This window comes from Hippoglossus stenolepis, chromosome 13, assembly GCF_022539355.2.
Source record: "Hippoglossus stenolepis isolate QCI-W04-F060 chromosome 13, HSTE1.2, whole genome shotgun sequence".
In the NCBI taxonomy this organism is placed as follows: Eukaryota; Metazoa; Chordata; class Actinopteri; order Pleuronectiformes; family Pleuronectidae; genus Hippoglossus; species Hippoglossus stenolepis.
The window spans coordinates 18,191,046-18,216,189 of record NC_061495.1 but is presented as its reverse complement, the minus strand read 5'-3'; the positions used below and the strand labels follow the sequence as shown (position 1 = coordinate 18,216,189).

The 25,144-nt window shown below is 42.6% G+C and overlaps 1 protein-coding gene across 14 annotated transcripts in view; it reads right to left on the bottom strand.

The window, feature by feature from the left end:
- dachd (dachshund d) overlaps positions 1-25,144 on the bottom strand; it is a 93,775-nt gene that overhangs the window by 29,358 nt on the left and 39,273 nt on the right. For 9 of the 14 annotated variants that reach the window (XM_047342596.1, XM_047342599.1, XM_047342600.1 and 6 more), the window contains exons 2-4: positions 15,922-16,037; positions 9,584-9,733; positions 2,100-2,183 (exon numbers count right to left, since the gene is read on the bottom strand). In XM_047342596.1, the coding sequence (XP_047198552.1) occupies positions 2,100-2,183; positions 9,584-9,733; positions 15,922-16,037 (350 nt within the window). The remainder of the gene's footprint in view (positions 1-2,099; positions 2,184-9,583; positions 9,734-15,921; positions 16,038-25,144) is intronic. The other 5 variants (XM_035174529.2, XM_047342603.1, XM_047342602.1 and 2 more) reach the window with 2 other exon arrangements.

The following is a 25,144-nucleotide window of genomic DNA, read 5'->3' as shown; positions in this document are numbered from 1 at the left end:
ATTCAGGTGGGCAAAGACTTCCTGCCAAGATGCCTAATGTAACGTAATGTAAGAGAAACCATGATAAGAAAACATTTCTGGTTTGATGAGGTAACATAATTGCTTTCCTACCCCAAACCACTGGAGTGTAACATGTGGCAGAAATTATCAAGCAGGCAGACAGAGGTGTTTGTCCTTTAAGTGTGTAAAATCTAAGGCAGGCAACTTTTATGGGATAATTTAAATCCTCGGCTCTAATGGCACGCATTCCTTATGAAATTGAAAGATCAATCATCTCTGTGACAGATCTGTTGTAAAAAAAAAAAAAAAGAAAAAGGAAGTTCTTTCTATCTCTGAGGAGAAAATGCTAAACACGTTTTTCGCCACCACCCCCACCCGCACTGGCCCCACTTTTAGCTGTCTATTTGTCTCTTTGCTGAAAATGTTAACGAACAGGGCAATAATCAAGCCATATGCTTGCATGTGGCAAATCTCATTACAGTAAATGACCTTTACCAACCAATGCCAACATCCTTGTGCTTGATAACAGTGAGCGTATAGAGTGGGGGAGAGACAATGGCGGGTTTTAGTTAATGCAATCATGCACATGGCTGGGGGTGGCCAGTGCAGCCAGGCCTTCAGGACACATTAACCAAACGGCCTTCGCTCCTGTAATTTGGGTCAGAACCAGGCTCACTTTACATTTGTCACACATCACTCTTGATAAATACACAACATCGGCACGAGGGAGCGGCAACATCCGATCTGCCGAAAATAAGCTGTGGCGGAGAAAAGCGCGGCGAAACAGAGGAGGGGAGCAGAAGGAGAGAAGAGATATTACTAGCAGCTGTTACTACTGCGGGTGCAATATATTCAAGCCCAATCAATAAAGCTCCTACAGACAGTGACACCCAAGCAGACAGAGGAATCATTTTCATCTGATACTTAGCAAAGGCTCCCCTTTTAAAAAGATTGCTTTCAGTCAATGACAACCAGTTGTCATTTGACTAAGGCTCCTGAAATGAAATATATTGACGAGCGTTATCAATCACGGCCCACTCAGTCGTCATATCACTTTGGTGGACGGTGACGGTAACGGGGGGGGTGGGGTTTTGGGGGGGGATCAGTTTGCATGTGGTCATCAGATCATCCGTTTTAATTACAAAATTAGCATCACTAGCTCCCGCGCTCTCACTTCCTCCGTTACAATCCCCTCTGTGAGAGGAAATCGGTAATGCAGTGTATGGTTCATGGTTGCAGTGATAATGAGTTCAAGGTGTGTGATGTATCTGACTGTAAAGTGAATTTTACATCACAGCGGTCCAGGAAGAGGTCGTTAGTTTGGATCTAATTACTACGGTGGCCCTGAGAGCTCAACGCACCACAATCTCAGAAAACACGTGCAAATTGAAATAGCCCAGGAAATAGTCACAACACAATTAAATACTCACAAAATAACCAATACTTACAAAATAATGAAATACTCATAACATAACCAATACTCACAGCACAATTAAATACTCACAACACAATCAAATACTCACGACATAACCAATACTCACAAAATAATTCAATGCTCACAACATAACCAATATTCACAACACAACCAAATACTCACAAGACAATGAAATACTTACAACACAATCTAATACTCACAACACAACCAATACTCACGACACAATTAAATACTCACAACACAATCTAATACTCACAACACAACCAATACTCACAACACAACCAATACTCACAACACAACCAAATACTCACAACACAATTAAATACTCCCAACACAATCTAATACTCATAATATACAATTAAATACTCCCAACACAAGTAAACACTGTTTTAAACACTGTTTTGAGTATTTTGTTATGTTGTGAGTATTTGTGGCACGTTTTCTTTTTGCAGTGCGTGTGTTGTCAAATTGATGAAGAGGTTTTCTCCATTTGCATGTTTTCATAAATTGCAGTGTAAAAATGCATATTCTTAAATCTATCTTTTTTTATGTACTCAAATTATTTTCTTAAGTGATTCTAAACACAGTTTATCCAGAAATGCTTTCCCTCTGTTTGTCAGCACTGTGCAGATTGTGAAATTCCTCAACATTTGTTTGAACTTGCTTGCTCTCTTTGTCTTTATCTTGGTCCCAGAGGAGCGGCGGTGTGATGACGAAGATGTCTGGGCCCAGTATACGGCTGATGGCTCTATTTGGATAAGGGAACCCAGATCATAATTGAGAGGAAACAACCTTTCTTTTCGTTTCAGGTAACAGACAGAGTGCTTGCGTGGAACAGAACCAACTAATTCTATCACACCAATACGGCACATTTTCACAGCGTAATCACAGTCAAAGAGATTGCCATTTTCCTGTTGTCATCACTGTATATTGTCATTACTGTTATTGTCTACACAGTAATATTGTTGCTCTATGCTAATGCATCCTCTTAGACATAATCACAGTCAAATGAGAGCACATGATACGCAGACTCTAATGCTGCACCATCTTAGCTGCATATGCGTAAACTGCACCACAATCTATGCAATTACACAGTGTGTATATTTTTCACATTACTGCAACCTGCGAAAGCTCATCATCACTGAAAGGTTGAATGTCATTCATTACACGTATCACATTTACACCAAGTGACATTGTCTTTTCAAATTGTGTTGATCTCTTCACTTTCAAAGGTCAGCCCTTTCCCTGGCTAAATTCAACCTGACAGAGAATAGTGAGGAGGGGACAGCCGAACGCATGCATCACCCCGGCATCAAAGCGCTCCAAATTAATCCATCCAATTAATAAAGAATGAGGCCTAATGTTGATGAGGGATGACAACTCGACTGGTCAGTTGTTTTTTTATAGCTCCTGCGACTAACCACAGGAGACAATCAAACAAATATTTCTGTGACACGAGGTCCGTCTCGTGTGTCGCCTCCTGCTCGTGTCTCCTCCTCCCTATAATCTGGAAACTGTGCTGCCACTCAAACATGATAGAACTTGATATGGATCATTACGGAAATGATGTTTAATCAATTCCCCCAGTTATTGTAATCTATTTCTGCAGTTGTCTGCGTTTGTGTGTTTTGTGGCTACATCAGTGCGCCTCGCATTTTACCAATCATGCATATTCAAGTGTTACGCTGATGCTTAACAGCCGACGCTACCGGAATTAGAACGAGGACATTAGACTTCATTAACAAGAGAAATCATTATCAGGTTTATCTTTTGAAATGTCTATTAAAATGTGTGTGTCCTTCTTCACTTTATCTGTCACCTGGCTCCCAAGAGCCTGGCAGCCTAATAGAGAGATGGTGAGGGGCTAAATCCCAAGAGAGAGACAGAGACCCATCAAGCTCTTCAGTCAGGCTGGAAGGCTGTCTGTCTGCTCGGCTGCTCTCTGTCTAGCTCGGGGTGTCTGACACCGCTATTTGGTCCAGTTCGGAATAAAGAGAAATCAAAACAAAGCACACTGAAATGGCGTAAATCAGACGAGACAATAATCTGTTACAGCGACAGAGGTGTTATGATATGTTCGTGAAACGAATTCCATTCAGCCTATGGCTACAATCTAGTCTCTCTCAAGAGCTCCGTCTGACAAAGGCTCCCACAAGAGAGCTAGAGAGGAAGATGGATGAAGTTGCCCCTAGACACTCATATCAGGTCAGTATGTGCTTTATCCCCTAATGGTTAAGGTTAGGATTGAGTAGGGGGTGATACTAGATCTGAGCCCGAGGGCCATTGTTCTGTCTAGAGGAGCAGGAAGTAGCCACCATCCTCCATCATGGCCCACATTTAGTTGCGCTGGGCCACCAGCACTAGTGCAGCTAGCAGGTTGGAGAGTGCAGCTACAGCCAGTTGGATGTGTCCTTCCACCCAGAGAGCTTTATTATTAGAAAGGACATAAACAGACTAATTAAATCGCAGCAGTGGAGCTGGGCTGACAGCTGGCGCAGAGAGTGTGACCAAACAGATCCCTATCAAAGTGCAGAAGCAGTCGCTCTATATGTGTCCTGCTTTTGTGCTTGTTACTGTCTGTGTCTGCTGACATGCGTCCCTCCATGTCCTGGAAGTATACATACAGTACGTGCAGGCCTGTTAATTTTACCCATTTCAAGTCTTGTGTTTATTCTATAATTGATAACTATCTTTTTTTCCCCTCCACTGTTATTTCATTCAAAAACACTGTCGTCTTAATGTCATATTTATCGGTCTAGCGCAAAGCACATTTACTCACAGATATGATCCAAAATGGTACAAATGCTATCCAGCAGAGCGGTAAACACTCCAGTAATTAGTGCATGGTCTCCAGGCTGACTCCACTCAGCTCTGCAGCATGGCCAAGTGCGGACCCCATATAGAGAGGAGCCTAGTTATGCATTGATCTCAGAAAATTAAGGCTAACTGTCCCAGATTGCGGCGTCTTGATGTACCTTCTGGATGAGCAATGTACTATACTTGTATTGTTTGTAGAGTAAACAGGATGATTTGGACTCCCTGTGCTTTAAAATGAATACATTGTGAATAATTAATGGCGCCCCTTAAAGCGTTGTTATCTGTGTGACCGCCAATGCAAAACCACTGATGATGAGAAAATATGGTTTTAACAAGTCAATAATGGTGAGTGCAACACGAGCGGCCTAATCAATGAGGCTGCAACGTTTGCAAACAAGGACTTGAATTATAACGCCAATAATTGATCTCCTCCATTTTCCCCTTCTCTCCTTTGTGTGATGTCATTGTTTATTGATTGCATCCTGCCTGTGAGGGATGATGGGAAGTTTCAGAGTTTGTTTTTGCTATGACTTTTACCCCCACCCCTCTCCGCCTCCCTCCACCTTTCCCTGCTTTCTCCAACCCTCCCCAACTACCCCCTTACTCAAACACACACACACACACACATACACACCACCCCTCCTTCCTCTATTTGAAATTTGCAAGCTGTAGCACCAGCTTAACCAAAAAGGATTAAGTCCCATACCCAACTGAGAACACAGATAATGCTCAGTAATTGGTAAAAAATGAAGATGAATGGGACAGCTAGATAAGGACCAATTAGCTGCTGGGAGTGTACAGCTGTGGTCTCCTCACAGAGCACTCTCAGGGGCCAAGGCCCCCTCTTTCTCGCTCTCACGCGAGCACGCATGCAAACACATACACACCCACGCACAGGCAAAGATGCAAGCATGAGGGTGGGGCTTGCAGAAATTAGCCTGATGACCCTGGGAAGAGAGCATGATGCTTCCTCATCATCTCACCCAGAACCTCTTCCTCTCAACTCGCAGTCAGGCAACACTCCAGGTACCTGTCACCACCCGTCCAGCTTCAGCCGAGCATGTGGCTCCCCCGCTCCCTGTTGGGCCCAGGCAGCCTGGACTGAAGCCACAGATGCGAGACAAAGGGCTTTCAGGTTGTGAAATAGTGCTGCAGAGTGTAACTGCTTATACGGCTTCGTTACAGGTTGAGCAAATATTTAAAAAGTTTCCAGTCAGTGTTCTGTCCTCTTTTTCCTGCCGTGCTGTCAGTCGGCGAGTTGTTTGGTTGGCATGTCAGGGCATCATCTGGCTGAAGACAATGGAATTCCCATATCTAATTACAAACGAGATTTCAGCTCCATTAGACTTGTGTGGCGAGGAGTCAGATGAGTGGCAGGGCAGCACCCAGTGGCCAAAGAGAGGCAGAGGGTGAAACACAGAGAAGTAAGTGAGACAGAGTCGGAGAAAACGAGGACAAGGGTGAATGTTGCATTATCCTTTCTTCCCACTCCTTCTTGTGAGGGTCGGAGAAACACTTTATTTTCCTTCCGCAGCTGAAAAAAGCAATTCCTTCTCTTGAAATTGGCAGGTGTTTGTTAGTGGGCAGCTGACAATATTTTCTTTCCCAGTAATGAAGGTTGTGGCTGGGGTCAGTGCACTGGGAGGGAATGGCGGGGCTGTTTATCCCCCTCAAGGCCCTGCGCCACACGTGTTTTGCTTGGTCTGTGATCTGTAATTGTGGCATTTCCTGAGAGACGAGGGAACAATCCACATTGTGCTTTGAGAGGGCTCTGTCTGCCCGACTAAAGAGCGTTAGGGAGAGAATCAAAGAAACACACACACCTCTCCTTCTGTCTCTTTTTAAATGTTTATGTCACCACGTCTTCATCGGGGTTTTTTTTATCTGTGTCTCAGAATACCTGTTTCCCTCCTCTCCTCTCACTCGGGATGTTTGGTTATTTTGGCTGAGGGTGGGACCGGCTTTTTGTTTTTTTTCCCCTCGTATAATTAATAACATTGATGCAAACAGGAAGGTCTAATTGTGATGAATATTTAATGCGGGGGAGAAACATTAGCCCGTTCGGTTTACATCAACACAAAGACAGTGACGGGCAAATCCAACTCTACAAACAGAACAGAGTGTCCTTCACTGGCTGTCTCGCTTTAAGCTCTTTGCAAAACAAGATATTCTTCAGACAAACACTGAGACGAAGCACCTGTGTGCTAGCCTGAGGAAGATCTTACATTTTTTTTACCGATGACTTTATTATGTAGTTGCTCCTTCTGATTAAACGGATCTATGTCCTTTGTGGTATTACCAGAGATACACACATTATCATATCAATTCCTATCACGGTGGGTAACCTCATGTGTGTGGGTAAACACATCCGTTTGCTGTGAGTCGTGGCTGAGGCTGGACAATTATAAAAGTCCAGTCCATTTCCTGAGAGCAGCTGGGGCCTGAGTGTGTTAAAAAAACAGCATGAAGTCATACCCCAGCTCTGAACAGTCAGTACCGACAACATCCCGACGAGGCCACAGCCAAATACAGGCCTCTTCTTTCTGCCCACTCTGAGCTATATCAGTCCAGCGATTTATAAGTTTAGATTGCCGTTGGATAATAAGCCCGAGAGCTGGACATATTAGGCATTCACAGTCCAAAATAGTTTGAGCAAACAAGCCAGAGTGAGACACTTCTGGAATGTAATCATGCCTTTTTTCTTTTAAGTCAGTCAGCGAAATTGCAAAAACACTTCCATTAAAAATAAACACGCGGGTGGAAGCCCGGGGCCGGATGAAGAAGACGGCACGCTGTGAGCCGTGTTTCATGGCCCCTTCAGTGCAGAGCGGGCCCATATTTCTTCGGCGTATTATCAGGATGACTCCTGGTGGCCACCCTGTCACAGGAGAGTGCTTGATATAAACAAGAGATTGCTGCGACAACCAGTAATCAATATTAGGATGGTTTCAGTACCAAACATCATTTGTCTCGGCGACCATTCCTTTGACCAAACGAAGCATTAATTCAAATCATAAATCTGAGCTGATTTAAATCCGAGGAGAGTGAGGGAGAGAGAGAGGCCCCTGTCTGACTGCCTGCCCCTAATGATTTATTTTCTACATTTCTGCGAGCGAGAGATTTGTCCATACTCACTGACAGGTCACCTTCAAACGCCAGTGGCAGACTGTTCATCACCATGCAGACGAGCATCTCATCGCTGCGAGTAAATATTAAAGGAAAAGAATCCAATTGATTGTGGATGGGGCCGAGAGGCGTCACTGCCATATATTTCACTCAGAGAGCTAATGCTGTGGCCCGTGCACCCATACCTAGAGCTGCTCCCCCTCGCCAGAATTATGATTCTACTGGGAGCCTGTGTGGCTGGCTGTGGGCTCAAGGTTACAATTTAAATTGTAAAAAGATAAAACAGATTCTTATTAGCTCCATTGCCATAGCCTTGCAGTTGGTGCTCACATTTATCTTTATTTCCGTGACCTCGCACGCTCATATTCTCTTTTTTACACACTCCATTCTCTCAGAGTGATGACCTCACACTTTATGCATTTTGCATTGTTAAATCTGCTTAGAAACACATCCTGTTTTCATCCCGCACGCCAGAAGCGCCGCGGTGTCAAGTATTACTGTTGAAATGTATTCAGCCGTCGAGCCATTTATTACTGTAAGTGAATCAAAACCTCCATTTAGCAACCAAAGCTACGGGGATTACATTTGGGTCTATAATTTGGAATGGGCTCATGAATCTGCACCAACATACATTATCATTCTCTTTAATACACTAAGTGGTTCTGTGTGATATTACCAAAATCCTTCTGCATTTTAGGGCTAATAATTAATTGAAATGGCACATACTGAAAAACCAGTGCTCTCACAGCAATTCAATTAGGCCTTGTTAAAAGCTGATAGCTTTGGGAAACTGTACTCACAGTTTCACTTTGCTATTTAGAATGTTTTCTTTTTTTCTCCTTTCTTTCAACACAAACGTGTAACGTAACTAGAGAAAGCAGGACTTACCTGACCAAAGTTAATATTGACAGTGAATGTAAACTGAACAAAAAACAATATTTCTCCATTTGAAAGAAAACAGCAGCAGAGAGGACACGGTGTCGGGAAAATATTTGATTTAGGACGAGCTATAGTGTGTGTGTAGGATCAGTTATGACCTGTGGCAAATTGGTTTTTGGTTCTGTATATTTGTGTGTCTGTTAACAAAGCAGCATCGCAACAACTTACCGCAGGTTTCAATTAAATCTGGTACAAAGTTAGGCAGCGAGTGTGAAGCTTTTGGTTTTAATCTGAGGTAAATATCTGTCCACTTGTAAAACACTGTTTGTCACATGACTGTCGAAATGTTATAGATTTATAAACTTTATATATATTTATACAGAGAAGAGTGACAAAACCTGAATACATTGTCAGTGAATGGTTTGATGCATGAGTGGGGTCATACTGTTTATAAATCAAAAGATATTTGCAAGGGATTAGACTTACTCCCCTTGAGCGCACGTTTATTCTATGAAAAAAAAAGAGTGGAAAATATCGCTGAATTAAAAATGTTATTTTTTTTTTAATTTCTTTTATTTTTATTTAAATGGTCATAACTCTTAAGTCTGACTCACTGGAAATTCGGTCATCTGCACATTTTTTGGACAAGATTTAAGATTTCTTGAAGAATCCAAGATGGGATCAGCCAATCTGATTTTGAATGTACATCCTGATGTATGTGCAGAACGAGATGCATATTTAAAGTTAGTCATTTAATATGTGCAGGAGCCCTGAAAAATGTATTCATAGGTCAGTTTCGTGGAGGCGTGGTCTGAGCACATAAACTGTCACAACGCTTTAAATCACGGACCGCAGCTGAAGCTAAAGCTAGTTTGACAAGTCCAAGCCATCCTGCGTAACGTGATGTTATTCTGCCCTTAACGAAACATGATGAATTTAATTGGTCATAACTCAGAGATCATGAGACTCACTTGAAACGCATTCGTCTGCAAACTAAATAAAGATTTGGGAATTTTTTTAAATCATGTCTGTTATCAGCCAATCTGCAGTAACCTAAACCAGTATATGCATTTGGACAATAATCAATCATAATGTAAATATCTATAATTCTAATTTTAAAATAGTACATAGATGATTGTGTGACAATGGAAAAGGCTTGAGTTCTCTCGTCAAAATGATGATAAGGATGTGAGTCTTAATGTGTGTGTTTGTGTCTTTGCCTGTGGAGGCTCACACAGCATGCATTTGTCTTCCGTTCATGTGAATATATGTGTTTTCTGTTTGTGACAGTGTGTCTGTGTGTGTGTCTGTGAAGGGCATCCTCACCGATGCCGGAGCTGAGGTCTCCATTCTCGTCGGCCCCGTGGTGGTTGGCGTTGCCGTGGTAGCTGCTCATCGCCTCCAGCTTGATCTTCTTGACCTTCATGGCCTCTGCGATGGCTGCGTTGGCAGCTGCTGCCGCCGCCGCTGTCAGGCCTGGAGAGAGAGAGGAGAGGAGACGGAGCGCTTACAGAACGCTACATGTCTACTGGGGCCGAGCCACTGCCACCTGGCAAATAAAAAAACTAAATGAAAAAAAAAGAGCTTCGAGAGAATAATAAAAAATGAATAATTTTATAAAGTATGCAGAGTGAGCGGCGGTGAGATCACGGCTTGGTTTTTTCATCCTCTGACAGGGGTGATTTTCACAGCGGGTTATCATCCGTGTGTGTGTGTGTGTGGAAACATGATTTTTATAAATGGTTCACCCTTTCCTCTGTATTGATGTATTTGTAACTTGATGGGAATAGATGCAGTCAAGGTAATAGTGCATGATGTAAGCATTTTGTGTGTACAACCTATTATAAACAGCGATATAAAATAGAGGCGTAGTGATACGATGTGACACGGCAGGGTTCAAGGGGGATAAAATCAAACCAGGAGGCGAGATAGGTTCAACATGTGAAACAAATACGCAGCGAGACCCACATCTTTAAAAAAGCTTCTCAGCAAAGTGGGTTTCAGTGATACATTCAAACATATTCATCAGATCAAATCACCTTAAATAATTCCGGTTACATTTCTTCATAGCTATATTCTGAAGTGCTTCATATTAAAGAGGCCTCTTGTGAGCGTCAAGGCCACGCAGAACGGAAAAACTATGAAGCCCGGATTCAAGTATTTTATTCTTTCAAACTTGTGAGGGGCTTTGAGTTTATTCACTACTTAGAGAGTGTGTGTAAAATTAACGGAGGAATATGATTCATGTTCAAAAGGGAAATAAAAGATGGATGTTTGAAATTCTGTATCATCCCGGTACATTATCCAAAACACGTTTAGGACATTTGAAGGAGGATATTAATGAGGAACTGTGCTGTGGTGGCGAAATTGGACATATGGGCAACAGCAAAACCTTTAATAAATAACATACCATATTGTGTTTTCAAGACTTTTAATAGTTTTGAATTTTTTTGAACTGATTATAAAACCTGATAAATAATCCTCAAAAACTAAAATATTAAAGTTATTTTTCCTGAACGTCTTATTGCTGTATTCTTGGATTAACCTACACAAATGTTTGCACCGTTAAAAAATAAAATACAACTTAAATATTGATATCACTTTCTGACTTTCGATCAACAAGTCAAATATTTTTGAGAGTTTAAATCACAATCAGTTTTTTTTTTAAATGACTATTGACATCACATTTAAAATAATCATTCACTTTCCACTGCCGTCCCTGAAGATATGCTGCAGTAGCTATATTTTACATGGTTGCCCACCTTGATCAACATGGACTCCACATGATTGATATAGTGAGTCTGAGATTATAGACATACATATGCTGAGCACACTGCAGAGATCATAAACCATTGGTTTGTCATTGTGCTAGTTCCGGGGTTCTGGTGTATTGAACGTGACTGAAATCTTTATTCATGAGGCTGGTCTCAAACAGCAGGGACAGATAGCGCTTAGAGCTCCTGTAGGCTCGCTGTGTCTCAGGAGAGCGCCGCGACTCTTCGTGCCAATCCTCGCAACAAAATCAAAGATGCATGGAAAGAAAGAAAAAAAAAAAGAAGAGATGTACCTATTAGTGGAATCACTCGTATCCACAACACACAGTATACAGTATCACCTGCCCTTTTACAGAGGCTGCTTACACTTGATATGCAGGTTTGCCTTACGTTTGATGCGGAACAAGGCAACGTCTGCGTTTATCATCACTAAGCTGTCACGTCTTCGTGATGGGACTCAAGAGCAGCTATTAGCCATGCAGTTGTGGGGAGACACAAGTACAAGGAGAGGTAGAAATCAAACATGTGGCTTTAATAGATACATGCGCGCATGAGCACGAGCCCGCGCTGACAAAACACGCACGCACACACAAGAACATACCGGCCTGGGCACCCTCTCCTCTCATCCCCAGCTGATAGGCAGATGGCGAGAGTCACTCTGAGCCACTGACATGGAGGTGCATATAATTTAAAGCCTTGTTTGCATCTTAAAATACATCAGTACCATATTGACGTACAGTATACATCATGTCAACGAGGGGCCTCTCGTTTGCAATGGGCCCTGGCTGCTGTTCCATATGCATAGGCCGAGCAGGGGGAGAGAAAAAAAAAAAGCATTGCCTCATAAGAAGGTGCTACTTTTCCACATAATGAATGTGGCCTCTGCCCAGTCTGAAGGTCAGCCTTCATTTGTGTATAATGGGCAAGAGTCAACTGTTTTCCAAATGAGACGTATGCAGAACAGACTGCCGAGTAAATATTGAAATCACCTCTGGGCTGTTTGTGTGATAAATTCCCCCCACAAATCAGGTGCCGCTCAAAGTGCTGCAGTGGTGCTCCCCGACGCTCTCTAACTTTGGCTGTGAGAGCACTGTTGTTTATTGCACTGCAGCCTGTCTGCCCACAACGTTTGTTTTTTCTTCTCGACCTGGACTGATTAAAAATGAATAAAAAAAATCAACCAAAAAGTTTTTTTCAAATGTGCATTAAGCAAATAAAAGCTGTTGTGCGATAGTGAAACTGATGAAACCATCTCAACCCAGCGTTTGACGAAGTGAGACACGCACAAATTGATATCTTTGTTCTGATAATTATTTCATTTCGCCAGATCAATTGTCATATCCACATAACACACACCTCGATACAGTGGACCTAATGAGAAAGCCTGGGAGATGTTGGCGCCCGGCAACAAGTCTATTAAGCCACAAGAAGGCTGAACGTCAACAAGACCAATCCCACTCAGCGCTAATCTGCATTCATTACTATGCAAACAAAACAATCCAGCCTCATATATTCTTTCAAAGTCACCTTTGGATTCCAACACTTTTCTCGGATAGACGCGCGGGCGAGTCGGAATCCTCCTGAGCACAAAACAAACAGCGCATCGCAGCCGCGTGTAGAGAGCCGCGCCAGTCAGAGGAGAAAACCAGGGAACATTTCAACAAATAGAGAATAGCATGGCACTGTCACATGGGGAGCACAAAACAGCAAATAACAGAGACAAGGTCTGATGGTAGCCCTTGGAGCAGCTGTCATATTAAATAATAATGAAGGATCTATTAATATGCAAAGGAAGCAGCAGCCGACTGGCTTAACGCTGTCATGCCTCTGCATATTGTCAGGATCTTCATCATTAATTAACATGCTAGCTGCCCCATACCTGCACCAATGTCAGAACATTCTTACAACAAACAGCCCAATGCCTGTGCCCTCCGCAACTAACTCGTATAATTAAATTAAAATCAGATTAACTTCACATCAGTACACAAAAGACTGACTTTTATGACTTTCTCTCGCAGTGATTAAAAAAAAATAACCGGAGCTTATCTGTTGTGTTTCTGCTCCGTCTCTGTTTGGGACTCGCACCACGGGCAACAATGAAAACACACTTTATTTATCAGGCGGGCAGGATAAGCAGGGAGGAGACACTCCATGTCAATGAGCATGGCCGCCCTCGTTTACTGCATGGGCCGGTGGCGGCGCAGCGATGACAAACCGGGGTTGGGGACAAACGTGACTCTTAGGTACGCTGCACCACTTGAACTGTGCTATCCACATCATGACAAATTTAGTATCAATTACAGAGCGCGCTAACCTTATGACAAGCGGCCGACTGATAGAGGAGGGGTGAAGGCACAAAGAACAGGCGCTAAATTACCAGGTGCATACTGGATCTATTTTAAAGCAGATTGAAGTGGCACCAGATTAGATGATCCACTCCGGGAGCTGACGTGCTAATTGTGCATTAAAAGAACATAAATATTACAATATGTCTCCACCTACTATAAAGCCGCAGGCACCGCTATCCCCACACACATACATGTACAGTAGAGCAGAGGAGAAAATATTGTTTTGATCAGTAAAGTACAGGATGCTCCCTGGTAGGATGTAGGTGACATTCATTTCTCTAATGGTAAATGCAGTACTCTTGCGTTATTCAAAAGGTTGAAGCCATATCCAGGACATAAATGAATTATATTGAAGCTGCTGCTTAAGTAGTGGCCAGAGTGTGAGTGGAGGCCCCTCTCCACTTTAAAGTAGATGTCATCTCGCTGTGGTGTCAGTCCACAGCAAATAATCCGATTTGAGGGCCAATCTGCCTGTAATGCATCAGCAACTGGAAAGGCTCCAGCTCAGCCCCCTCGCCCCCACCCCCACCCCCACCCCAAGGCATGAACGCAAAGCATGCACGCCGCATTCAGACACTCGCACATGTACACACGTGTGCTTTTCACACACATATGAGGGTATTTCCTTAAATGGAAGCCTAAGCATATTAAGATGTCCTCCTCTAAGTGGAACCGGTGTCAAGGGCAAAGATACATATGTTAACAATGTGTTTCACATAGGCTCCTCTGGTCCTGTTAGAGCAGTGTGAGGAGGAAGACGTCTTCGCACTGTGTTGAATATGGTCATTGACTTAAATCTGGTTCGCGTCCTTGTGTAATATCTAAAGAAATATTTGCTCATGGTTTTTTCATTATGAAATCACCAAAAGAAAAAATCCCAGGGTCTTGAGGTGATAAGATACTAATTTTGTTTTTACTTTTTGCAAAATTCGAGCTGGAGTCAACCACTCCCGAGTGATAAGAGGTTAGGTGAGAATGGACTTGTCTCTGCAGCCCATATTAAACTGTGCCGTGGCTTTGGGGCTGGGGGCGTCTCTGAGTATCCCCGAAGCCGTCGCCCCACATTCCCGCATGTGTGAAAAATGAACTAATACGACATGACATGATAACTATTTAAGACAGTTTCTCAATGTTGGGCTTTTTATCATCAATCAGTACATTTGGACATGACAGGGCGATCAATTAGTTTGCCCACTTCCGTGCCATAACTCCTGTGTGGTCATTCATACTTAATTATGAATCTGTCAAAATCTGTAACTTCCTTGACGTTTAATGCTTAATGCCATCATCAAAACAATAAATGGTTTAATTATAACACGGAAAATTGATGGATAAATTCTGTCTCTGCACAGTTCGGAGGCTTAAGGCAGTTATGGGAAGACCAAAAAAAAAAAAAAACCTCAATTACTTTATCTCTGCCCCCTGAATACCCTGACTAAATGTCAAGATCATAGAGTCCCTCTGGGCTTAAAGGGGATGATATCAAAGGGCTTTTCTGTTGCTTTATGTTCCACTAAATAACACTGGCTCCTTCTCAACTCTGTCCTCCTCTGTGTTTCACTCAGGCCTTTAAGTTCGCCTCCTGTGCTGCGGCGCAGATTCCCAGTGACCTCACCCTATTCCCAGAGTTCAAAGCTCCAGCCTGTGAAACTCCATTGTACTGAATCACAGGGACGGCCCGATTCCGGGTTTAAAATTGAATTTTTCAAACACCTCGCCAACGCTGCTTTGCCAAGAGAAAGAAAAAATAACGATGGAGGCGAGATAATGACTCGTCTGTTAAAACACACCAAAGATCACCGTGGAAAAACCAGCTGTGGTGTTTTTTCATCTCTTCGTAGAAATAAAAGTAGAACATTTAAGAGTTCGTTTAATACAATGTGCAGTGTAGAGCGAGTGAGCATTCAAAGAGATTCTGTTTGACAGTACAATATCATTAAGTACATATCAAAAAGGAGAGCAAAACATGCAAATGAGAGCACTTACAGCCACCAACATCAAAGCAGTCACAATGAAGCCAGCCACAAATAGAACAAAAGCATTAGTTGCAATAAGACTCGGCCCGAGGCTAAGTTAGGGCACAAATGGTTGTTGTTGATTCTTGTGGCGATAAGCCTGCTTTAGCATCACCACTGCCTATGTACATATACCAGTGGAGTGGATTTAATCGCACTAATTAGAATGCACTTAAGGCAAAATGCAACATCTACTGGAATAATCTGAGAGAAAAGATCTCCACTTCAATTTATTCTCCCCCGTTTGGTCTGCGGGGGGATGAGCGGAGGATCTGTTTTTGGTAAACGAGTGAGCTGCTGGTGTCTGGTGGTTGGGTGCATGTGTCACTTTGCACTGGTTGCCATTTCGAGGATAAGCTGCGGGGAGGCCACTACTCGTAGGGAGGTTTTGAGTGGGTGTTTGTGTGTTTGTGTGTGTGTGTGTGTGTGAGACAGAAAGAAAGAAGGAGATAGAAGACACTCAGACAGAGTGAATCAGAGTGAATCAGAGCGACAGAGCGCTACACAGACTTAACACTAAACCGCACCTGTGGGTGGCATCATGCCGGGGGACATGAGGCCGGGGACCGAGTGGGGCATGATGTGGGGGTTCTCTGATGATGTCAAGCTCTGGGTCCTCTTCGGAGGCCGGCCAGGTCTGGAGCTAAAAGAGAGAGAGGAGGAGAAAGAAGGAGAATGCGGGTGAGAGACTGGCAGAGGGAGGAGGGGTTGTGTGGTGGTGTCTGCGGCGGTGGTGGGGTGGTGGGGTGGGGGTGTTAACATTTGGAGCACTCCAGAATGCAATTCCATTCCAAAGAGCTAACATGTACTGTAAATAAATTTCTTTTCAAGGACAGTTGCTTTCTGCAGCTCAACATAATAGACTTCCATAACTAATTAGATTACACGGTGAATTCATTTCCTTTATTGAAGATCAACCACTTTTTGATGCATAATTCATAACCTGTACCTCGTTACCTGTTCCTCCGTATTAATATCCCCACACTATTTGAATTGCCTCGTTTGCATATGCTAAAATCCAGTGCGCGGCCCTCGGCCTGGAAATTACATGTTAACTTGTTATAATTATTGCAGTCAGGCCACTATTGATTTATGAGACTTTTAAAAACCAAATATGTGTAGTTCTGGTAATGAATGATATTTTAAGGTTCTTCAGGAAATTAAAAGGCAATGGCTGCCTTAGGAAATGTTCTGCTTGCTTGATTTAATGCGTGCCTTAGCTGGAAGGTGGTGTGACAGAGTGATTCAGACCTGTTGGACGGTTCTGATGGGGGAGTTTTATTACACCAAACGAGGGGCACAGATCCAGGCGTGATAAATGACTGTGCCACCTCAGTGTGGAGGAGAAAAGGCCTCCGAAGCAGATACACCCCTGACTTTCCACACATCTTACTCCTACACTTATTAATACAGCTTCGAGTTGCAATCAATACCTACTTTGCTGGCTTATAGTTACAACGAAAGGCCCACGGGGTGAAGGAAAAAAAGAGAAGAAATGCAATGAGCATGTAATGAGGGGGCCACGATCCTTTGGAGGTACATTCTTTATGAACAAGGAGCTGGATGTCGCAGCTGAAGATGAATTATGGTGACTTGACACAGGTGACATATTGGCTTCATACATTATTTCGCATACAATAGTCCATTTCAAGCTTAACCAGGACACTAAGTTCCCTCCGATGTGAACTTCGAGTCGTGAGGTTCCATCCATCTTTAAAACACCAAAGGGTTTCCGTGCTGTAATTATGGGAGGAAACATGAACAAATACGTTTTACTTTAAAAAAAGAAAAAAAGGACAGGGCCTGAAATCAAACGCGGGAGATATTTTTTTCGCTCTAAGAGGATTGCATTCAAGTTACTTATTATTCAGTTACAGCTTGAAAGGGTGTGTGAACATTATCGCACATTAATGTCACTGTCAAGTTTGTTATAAGGTGCGAATTTTATTTTGGTCACGGACAAATTCTGTCTGAAAAATATCTATTTCTGGATTTTTTTTTAAAGCTTTTGCCAGGAAACATAAAAGATAATAGTAAATAACAGATAAGTTCTTACTATATGAACATTTAATTTGTCAACTAATTTTTAACATGATCACACACTTATTAGTTTTTAAACAAGCTCATATCCAGCATTTTTTTTTGCAATTACATCAATAAATGTAACCTACTAAATAAGCTGATTCTCTTAAACAATAATTACTCATTCTGGACGTTATCAAGCAGTACAGTGCATGAGACTGTTTGTGTTACAGTACATTTCCCTACATTTCCCAAAGGCGGTATCTACAGGGGGCGAGGCAGTGTTTTAGCTCGGATACCGAACCGCCTTAGTAGCGGAATTTATTCAGCCGTGTCTTGTGAGGTTTATTTACCTCAGTTCTGCTAATAGAGTGCAGCCGCTCTATCTGTCTGAATATGCTGACTCCCTCATATGTACCAGCTCTGGAGGTTTTAGGACTAAAAGCAAACCTTCACTCAGCTGTGTCCCTTCGGATGAGGGGAAAACACACAAGTGATAGAAAGAAATAATGCGGGGTGGGGGGGGGAGCGTGGAGACAGAAGGAAGGAGGAGAGCAGCGAGAGTGAGGAGAGAGAGAGAGAGAGAGAGAGAGAGAGAGAGAGAGAGAGAGAGGGGCAGAAAGAGAAATGACTGCCCGCTCAACCCACAAACGTCTGGAAATGTAATTCCTATTTCTATAGAAGCACCTCTTTGATCTTATGAGAGGGAGAGATCGCAGACAGTTTTGCTGTCATCACTTTCACTTGTACTCCGGCTGAATTATTTATGAAAGACCTCAATGGAGGGTATGTGATGGGTAAAAGGGTTTTTTACCAACAATGCTAAAAGCGCAAAAAAAGGATCAGATCATGTCGGAGGATGTGAACCCAGGTGCAAAGACCCATAGGGCGAAGTTCACGTGGGCTGCAGGAGAAAGTGTCTGTGTTTAAAGGGGATCGTGTTTCTGCTACTCGCTGCACACAAATAACGCTGCAGCCATGAAAACTCAGACAGCGAGAAAAACAGCTTTGGACTGAGGAACCTCCAAGCAACAGGAAAAGCCTCTCAGAAATGAATGTTGTATCTTCCATCTCTTATAACGGAGGTGTTTAAATTTAGAGAAATGGCGTAGAGGAGTTGCCCAGGTGATCATCATCATTTTTCAAAGCTGTGTAATTCATGCAGTTTGGCAGGATCCACCCAAACAAGGTGTAATTTACTTCCTTGAAACGCCACAGCTGAGGCACGATGCTAACGCCCCCAAACAGCTCCGCGATGGTCAGAGCCATCCAGGCTAATAAGCTGGGTCCAGAGAGGAACTCAACCTGGCCTCAAACAAAAGAGCCAGGCTATTTATCAAGCAGCAGATGCTGATTCCCTAAATAGCCTGGCACAGAAACTGCTCCAAACTAGGCCATTATTGCAAGAAAAAAAAAAAGAAAAGAAAAAAGATAGCACAACTGGATTTATGATTGGAATTTCTTGCTCTTTTCATTTCTCATCCGGAGTTTGTTTTTTCTTAATTTCCTCCACTCGTTTTCTCTCCTCTGTGTTTCAAATGTCTCCAAAAATAAGAGGCTTCGAGGTTTTTAAATCAGACTTATTTGGACAATATTATTTCTGCATTGGAGGTCAATCATGAAAGAATCTTATTCCCCCGCTTTATTTATATTTGTACTACAGATATTCAGGGCCCCGATATCTCTGGCTTCAATTAAGGAAACAAAACAGGCCCCAGCAGCTTTGGGCTGGGGGCCACAAATATGTTACACATCTATTCTCTCTTTCTTGTTTTGCTGCCATGGTGAAAAGAAAATAGTGGTGAACTTTCCCTGAACCAGACTTCCTTTAATGGCCCCGGCCGTGTGTTGACCCAGCAGAGTCGGCTGGAACCTGATACTATCCAACACACTACGCTACACAGGCAATCAGATTACACGGGGCCCAACAATACACTACACACGAGTCCAGTTTCAGTGCTACAATGCAATAAAAGCCCAATAATTAAATTCACGTTCTCACCCCCGTTTACAGGAAGCTGACACATGAGGCGATAGGTAGAAGAGGTATAATATCGCAGGAGATCTCAGGGAGCTTTCAGATCCCGCTGCGAAATTCTGACATCTCACTATCACGCTCTTTTCTGTCGACGGAAGCAGTGACTGAGATCTTATTACCCAGAGCGAAGTTAATGCAGTGATTATGATCTGTTATAAATCAATTGAAGCCACAAATGTAATGTTTAGCCCAGGCGAGCGCACTCCCTTAGTGGATTTAGTTACACACAAAAAAAAATCATCCGCTCCTCCCATCTTCGGATATATCTTTAGGAATTCTACCCGATTGCATCAACGCTGATTCCAGTTTGCAGGAGGGAGGAAAGAGCATAATATTATTTCCTGCTGCTTGTGATTGAGCCATTAACCTTTTATCTCTGGCTTTTGTTTGACGTCTCTAAAAGGTAAGGATGAAGATATTTATTCCATTTCCGCCCAGTCGGCCAAAACAAGCGAGTGAATCATTCCGTCTGGGGCTTCTGTAAACAAAAGGCCTCTCCAGGTCTCTGCCAATCAGGCCTTATAAAATATTAACCCAATGTCATTGCCCTTTTAAAATCTCTCACCTAGAATTCCCTAATTGTTCCTTTTCTTTATCTCTCCACTGCAGAGAGTAAATAAATTAACAAAATAGCTTTTATCGCCCTGAGTAACCTTTTAACTGAAGGATTATCTGGGGTTTATTTTTCATTTCTCTCACAGCGATAGCGGAGCATGCCCCATTGATTGGTTTGCTGGGGTGGTGACCAGCCATGAAAACAAGGTCTTATTGATAAAACAAAGCAGCTCCTTACCTTTTAAGTGCCAGGTCAGGCAGAAATTCAGAGGCCTCAGACCATCAGGGGCTTCACTATATGCTGAGTTTATAGCTTTTTTTTTATTTTGGTTTAATCAAACGGTTTAACAATATGCACACAAATCCCCCCGAGAGGTTAACTATGTCTGTTGCAAGACAGGGTTTAACACAGTGTTTTCCTACCTATTTAAATCCCTGCAGATGAGATAACAGATTTGGTTGAGAGACAAACATGAAATTTAAAACTTTCTCGACAATGTTTGTTTTCTTTGCCTTGAGGATAAAAACTGAGGACAACTGACATCTAATATATGTTAATGTTCACTATATTGGAATAGTGCTGATAACATACATAGCTGATTTGAATGGGATCACAGTTCCATGTCTCCCGACTTCTGTCTCACAACTCAATGTCCATGCAAAGTATTTTTTATCAATTATTCACATCTTTTAATTTCAATTTATCTTTTTCAACCTTTGACAATATTTAAGAAATAAAACTACGCCAATAATAAATGAATCGTTTAAGTAACTTTTAATGAAAAACATGAGCTATTCTCTTGTTCCAGCTTCTTTTAAATGAAAGTATTTAATGCTTTTTCTCTATTTTATGTCATTGACACTGAATATCTTTGGTTTTTTATCAGGTCGGACATCTGGAGAAGTCACACTGGAGCTTACAACATAAATAAACTTCAAAATCAGTTATTATTTCACTTCTTTCTGACATTTTATAGACCAAACAATTGCTTAATTATTTAAAAAAAATAACTGTTTAGTTAATTAATAGTGAAAATAATCCCAAAATGGAACCCCACATCGTAAAAACGGCAATAATCATAATTTGGCAAAACTAAATCCCTGAAAGTGACAGGTATATACGTTTCCTTCAACGAAAAAGAAGAAAAAAAGATGATTTATATTTCCTGCTGACCTTGACAGTCTATTGGTTGTGATGATCATGATCTGGGAGTCACACTGTGATACATGGGAATGTATTCACTCATCAATCTTTCCCATGCACCCATCTATCCTCGCCCTCATCTTGTATCTGTATTTGCATTGAACCTATTCTTGGATTATCTCAATCAGCTTCCCCTTGCACCTGTCAAACACAGGTAGCCATATCGCACTTATCTGATCTAGATAGCTGGATTACAGCGAGTTTGTGAGTGTGAGGGGAGTAACAAAAACACACACATACACGCACACGCACTTTTATTTATTAGGGGTAGGAACAGCTGCATCCGCCCGCAAACTGTGAACCTTTGTTACGGAACAATATATCACAGATCAAATGGTGTGAAATCAAAGCCGGGAGAGAGTTAGCATCAATCCCACTAAAACCCCTTTTAAAGTGCTGTCTGTGCTCTGATCCCTGTGTGGACTAATGTGCAGGGTTGAGATCAGTAGTGGAGTTGGGAGAGTGGGTGTCTTCCCCCGGTGCCTTCGTCTGGGCTCCGGCCTGATTAGAGCCACGCTGGGTGAGACCATCGCGGCGCCTCGTGGCACTGAGGAACTTCCCCGCTCCTTCCGCCTGCCCCCAAAGCCTGCATGTGTCATCAAACCACAGCCGCTCTTTAAGACAAAACCACTGTTACAGTAGCTCCAAAGAGCTTAGTCTCGTAATCACACTCTATTAGAGCCATTTGAAGCCCCTCAGCTGTGAAATAGAATCTAAAAAAGATCTAAAACACGATAAATTGCTGATTATTCCCATGCATCATTAATGTTAAAAGCTGATTTCATAATTGTACGTCCCATAACTACAGAGTCTCCGATTGTTTAGTATCACATCAACAGACTCTGATAATGAGTAAGCAGACTTTCTACATCGCGGGAACTGATGAGGAAAGCCTAATTGGTTGACTTTTCCATGCCTAATGGATGATTCTCTTAATTAAAAAGATACTGTACCAAATGTTAGGAATCAGATAGCGCTTAAAGTAAATGCAGTTAATCAAATGTATGAGAACGAGCAGTTCCAGGAAAGCCTAAATGAGATTGGTAGATATGATTTTGCTCCAATATTTATTAATTGCGAGTGCCTTTGGTTAGCGAAAACAGAACAGGTCTTATCTTCAAACTGCGAGGAAATTTCATCTAACCACTCTCACTGATCTCTCTTTTTCATGAACTGCGATGCATATGAAACAAGTCTTCAAAACAAGGCTTTAAAAACTTACCCAGTCAGGGTGCCTTTGAGGATATTTAATTAAAATCTAATCCTGCATTCATTAAGGCTCACATAAATTAAGCTGTCATTCATAAGATTTATGGATTCTCATTTGCATATTGCATACAATTCATCAATTACTCAAGTATGAAAGGAGCGCATTTCCCTTGGAGCTGCCTGCTAGCCTGCCAACATTTGAAATGAGAGAAAGAGCACGACTGTCAGGCATTCACTGCAAACTTTTCCCCACAATGTCTGTGCACTGATTAATCTCATTTTCTAGGCATCCCTTACAAGATTGTACACAGTCCAGCTGCACTTTTCAATTATTTCTCCTGTCCTCTCAAGTAACTTTGAAAGCAGGACGGGCTAAATGTGGACTGGGGGCTACTTTAGTCTTTATGTATATAACATGTCTTTTTGCCGGGATAATCATAAATTAGAGAGAGGGGTTTTAGTGATCCTAATGGAAAGGAAATGTAGTAATTTTATTGCAAATCCCATCAGGCAAATATTCTGCATGCTATAATAGCATATTTCCTGTCACATTTAGAGAGGAATACATCCAGCAGGCATTCTGACAGGGGGGTGGAGAGGATAGAGGGGGAGGGGGACGGATGAGAGAGAGAGAGAGAGAGAGAGAGAGAGAGAGAGAGAGAGAGAGAGAGAGAGAGAGAGAGAGAGGAGGAGGAGAAGAGTGGCAGAGAGAAAACAAAAGAGATGTGGACAATCATAGTGCTAAACACATAAAAAAAGAAAAAACTCCCTTTCTGGACGTGAGGCTATGGGAAACACAGTATGGAGTAAGTGCTTAAAGCAAGCGGAGCGTGAACGCATCTAAGATAAAAGGTCAGGCAAAAACAAACAGACCACTCGTCAGGACGAACGGAATTAATTGACTCATTAATATGCATGGCTAATAAAGCTCAAAATCCTAAAACAAAAATCATTGTCAACCATTCCCTTTTAATGGCTCTTATTTTCAGCTTGAGAAGAGCCGGTCTACAGGGTGTATCAATCTGAGGAGGGGTGGAGTTCCTCCAGCGCACAGACTCGGGGTAACCTCGGTGTTGTATGCTCATGTCCTCCCCAGCAGACAAAGGCAGAGTTGTTCTGGTGGAGGGATTAATTGAGAATTAATCCCAGTTTCTGGCAGTGGAACAGACCGGCAGTTAGAAGTGAAAGTCATCCTGAAGGGTAGTTAATTGGTTCCCCATAGCAAAAGCTTTGGAGAACAGAAATCAAGCTGCATTTTCATTAATCCTCCCCATTGTTTTGTGAAATTGTTGTGGAGAGTGACTTCAGATAGAGTCAATAGTTAAGGCTTTTAATTTGCTTTTAATTCCACCAGTGGGGTGACAATTAACAAACCCCAAAGAACAATAGCTGTGAAAATTATGCGTTCGATTGACTCTAAATGACTCTGAAATCAAAAACCGATAAGCAATTAATATACTGTACTCTACAAATGGTAAGTACCTCCAACACGCTCTGCGCGCTCCATCTCCGTCTCTCCCTCCACCTCTCTCTCTCTCTCTCCATATATCACTCTCTCACCACTAAAGCTTTTGAACTTAGGGAATAGCACCACCAGATTGTCGGATGTGATTAATTTCAGGTCTAAATGGACACAACAGACAGAAAAGGGGTGATGTAATCATAACACGAGGAGACGCGGTGACTAACGGCAGGGACGGAGGAGGAAGGGAGAGAGAGAGAGAGAGAGAGAGAGAGAGAGAGAGAGAGAGAGAGAGAGAGAGAGAGAGGTTAAGGGAAGCAGAAGATGGAGGAAGAGACACAGAGAGCGACTCTCACAAACACACTCCCAGTTCAAGCTAAACAGGAAGACCGTGGTGATTAGCATTAATTGCACTGAGGATTGGAATCCTGTGTGAAACATTAAACAAAAATTATCTGGTGTTTATTCGCTTTTTTTTCTTCCTGATTCTCTTCTCTCTTTCTTTTTTTTTTAATAATTAATGAAAAGTAAATACTTGGAGTCCAAAAATGATCTGGGGAGGAAAAGAAATGTTTACATAATCAGGGATAGTGTTCCTGTCTCTCCCTCTCTCTCTCTCTCTCTGTCTGGGAGTGTATACAAGGAGAGGTTAGGGCTGGAGCCTGCATGTTCCTCACTGTTCCCCCCCATCAGAAGTAACAGGGTCTGTTCCCCTGAGTGTCGACTGCTGCGGAGAGTGTTTGCATATTTAGATACAAGCAGCCCTGTTTATGCAGCCCCACTCTTGGCCGCTCAAGTTCACTCCGATGCGGGCCCTGATCAATTTGGCCAGCTGTGCTTTAAATGCTGTTTACAACAATAACATTGCGGCAAACGCAGAGCAGGGTTTAGCGTGCGAGCGTGTACACACACACACACACACACACTTCCCATGGAGCGAGAGGAAGAGCGAGAGAGAGAGAGAGAGAGAGAACTTCAGAGGGAGCCCCCGGTCTGCACATTCCCAGACGGGCATTTGTACTGAGTTAAAGACGAATCAAAGCCCGACTGCTCTGCAAGAGACGGAAGAATTGGATTCTGTCTGTGTACATCTCTGTGATCCTTCCGGAAGAATCTCTGGCTGCAAGCAAAGAGAGGGGGGAGGGGGAGGGGGTGTTACAAGAACTCAAAACTAGAGTCCCAAACTGAAGTGGGCCAAATTGAGGGTGGCACGTAGCAGTTACAGCCTTTATTCCTGACGAGTGACTGGCAAAGAAAAGA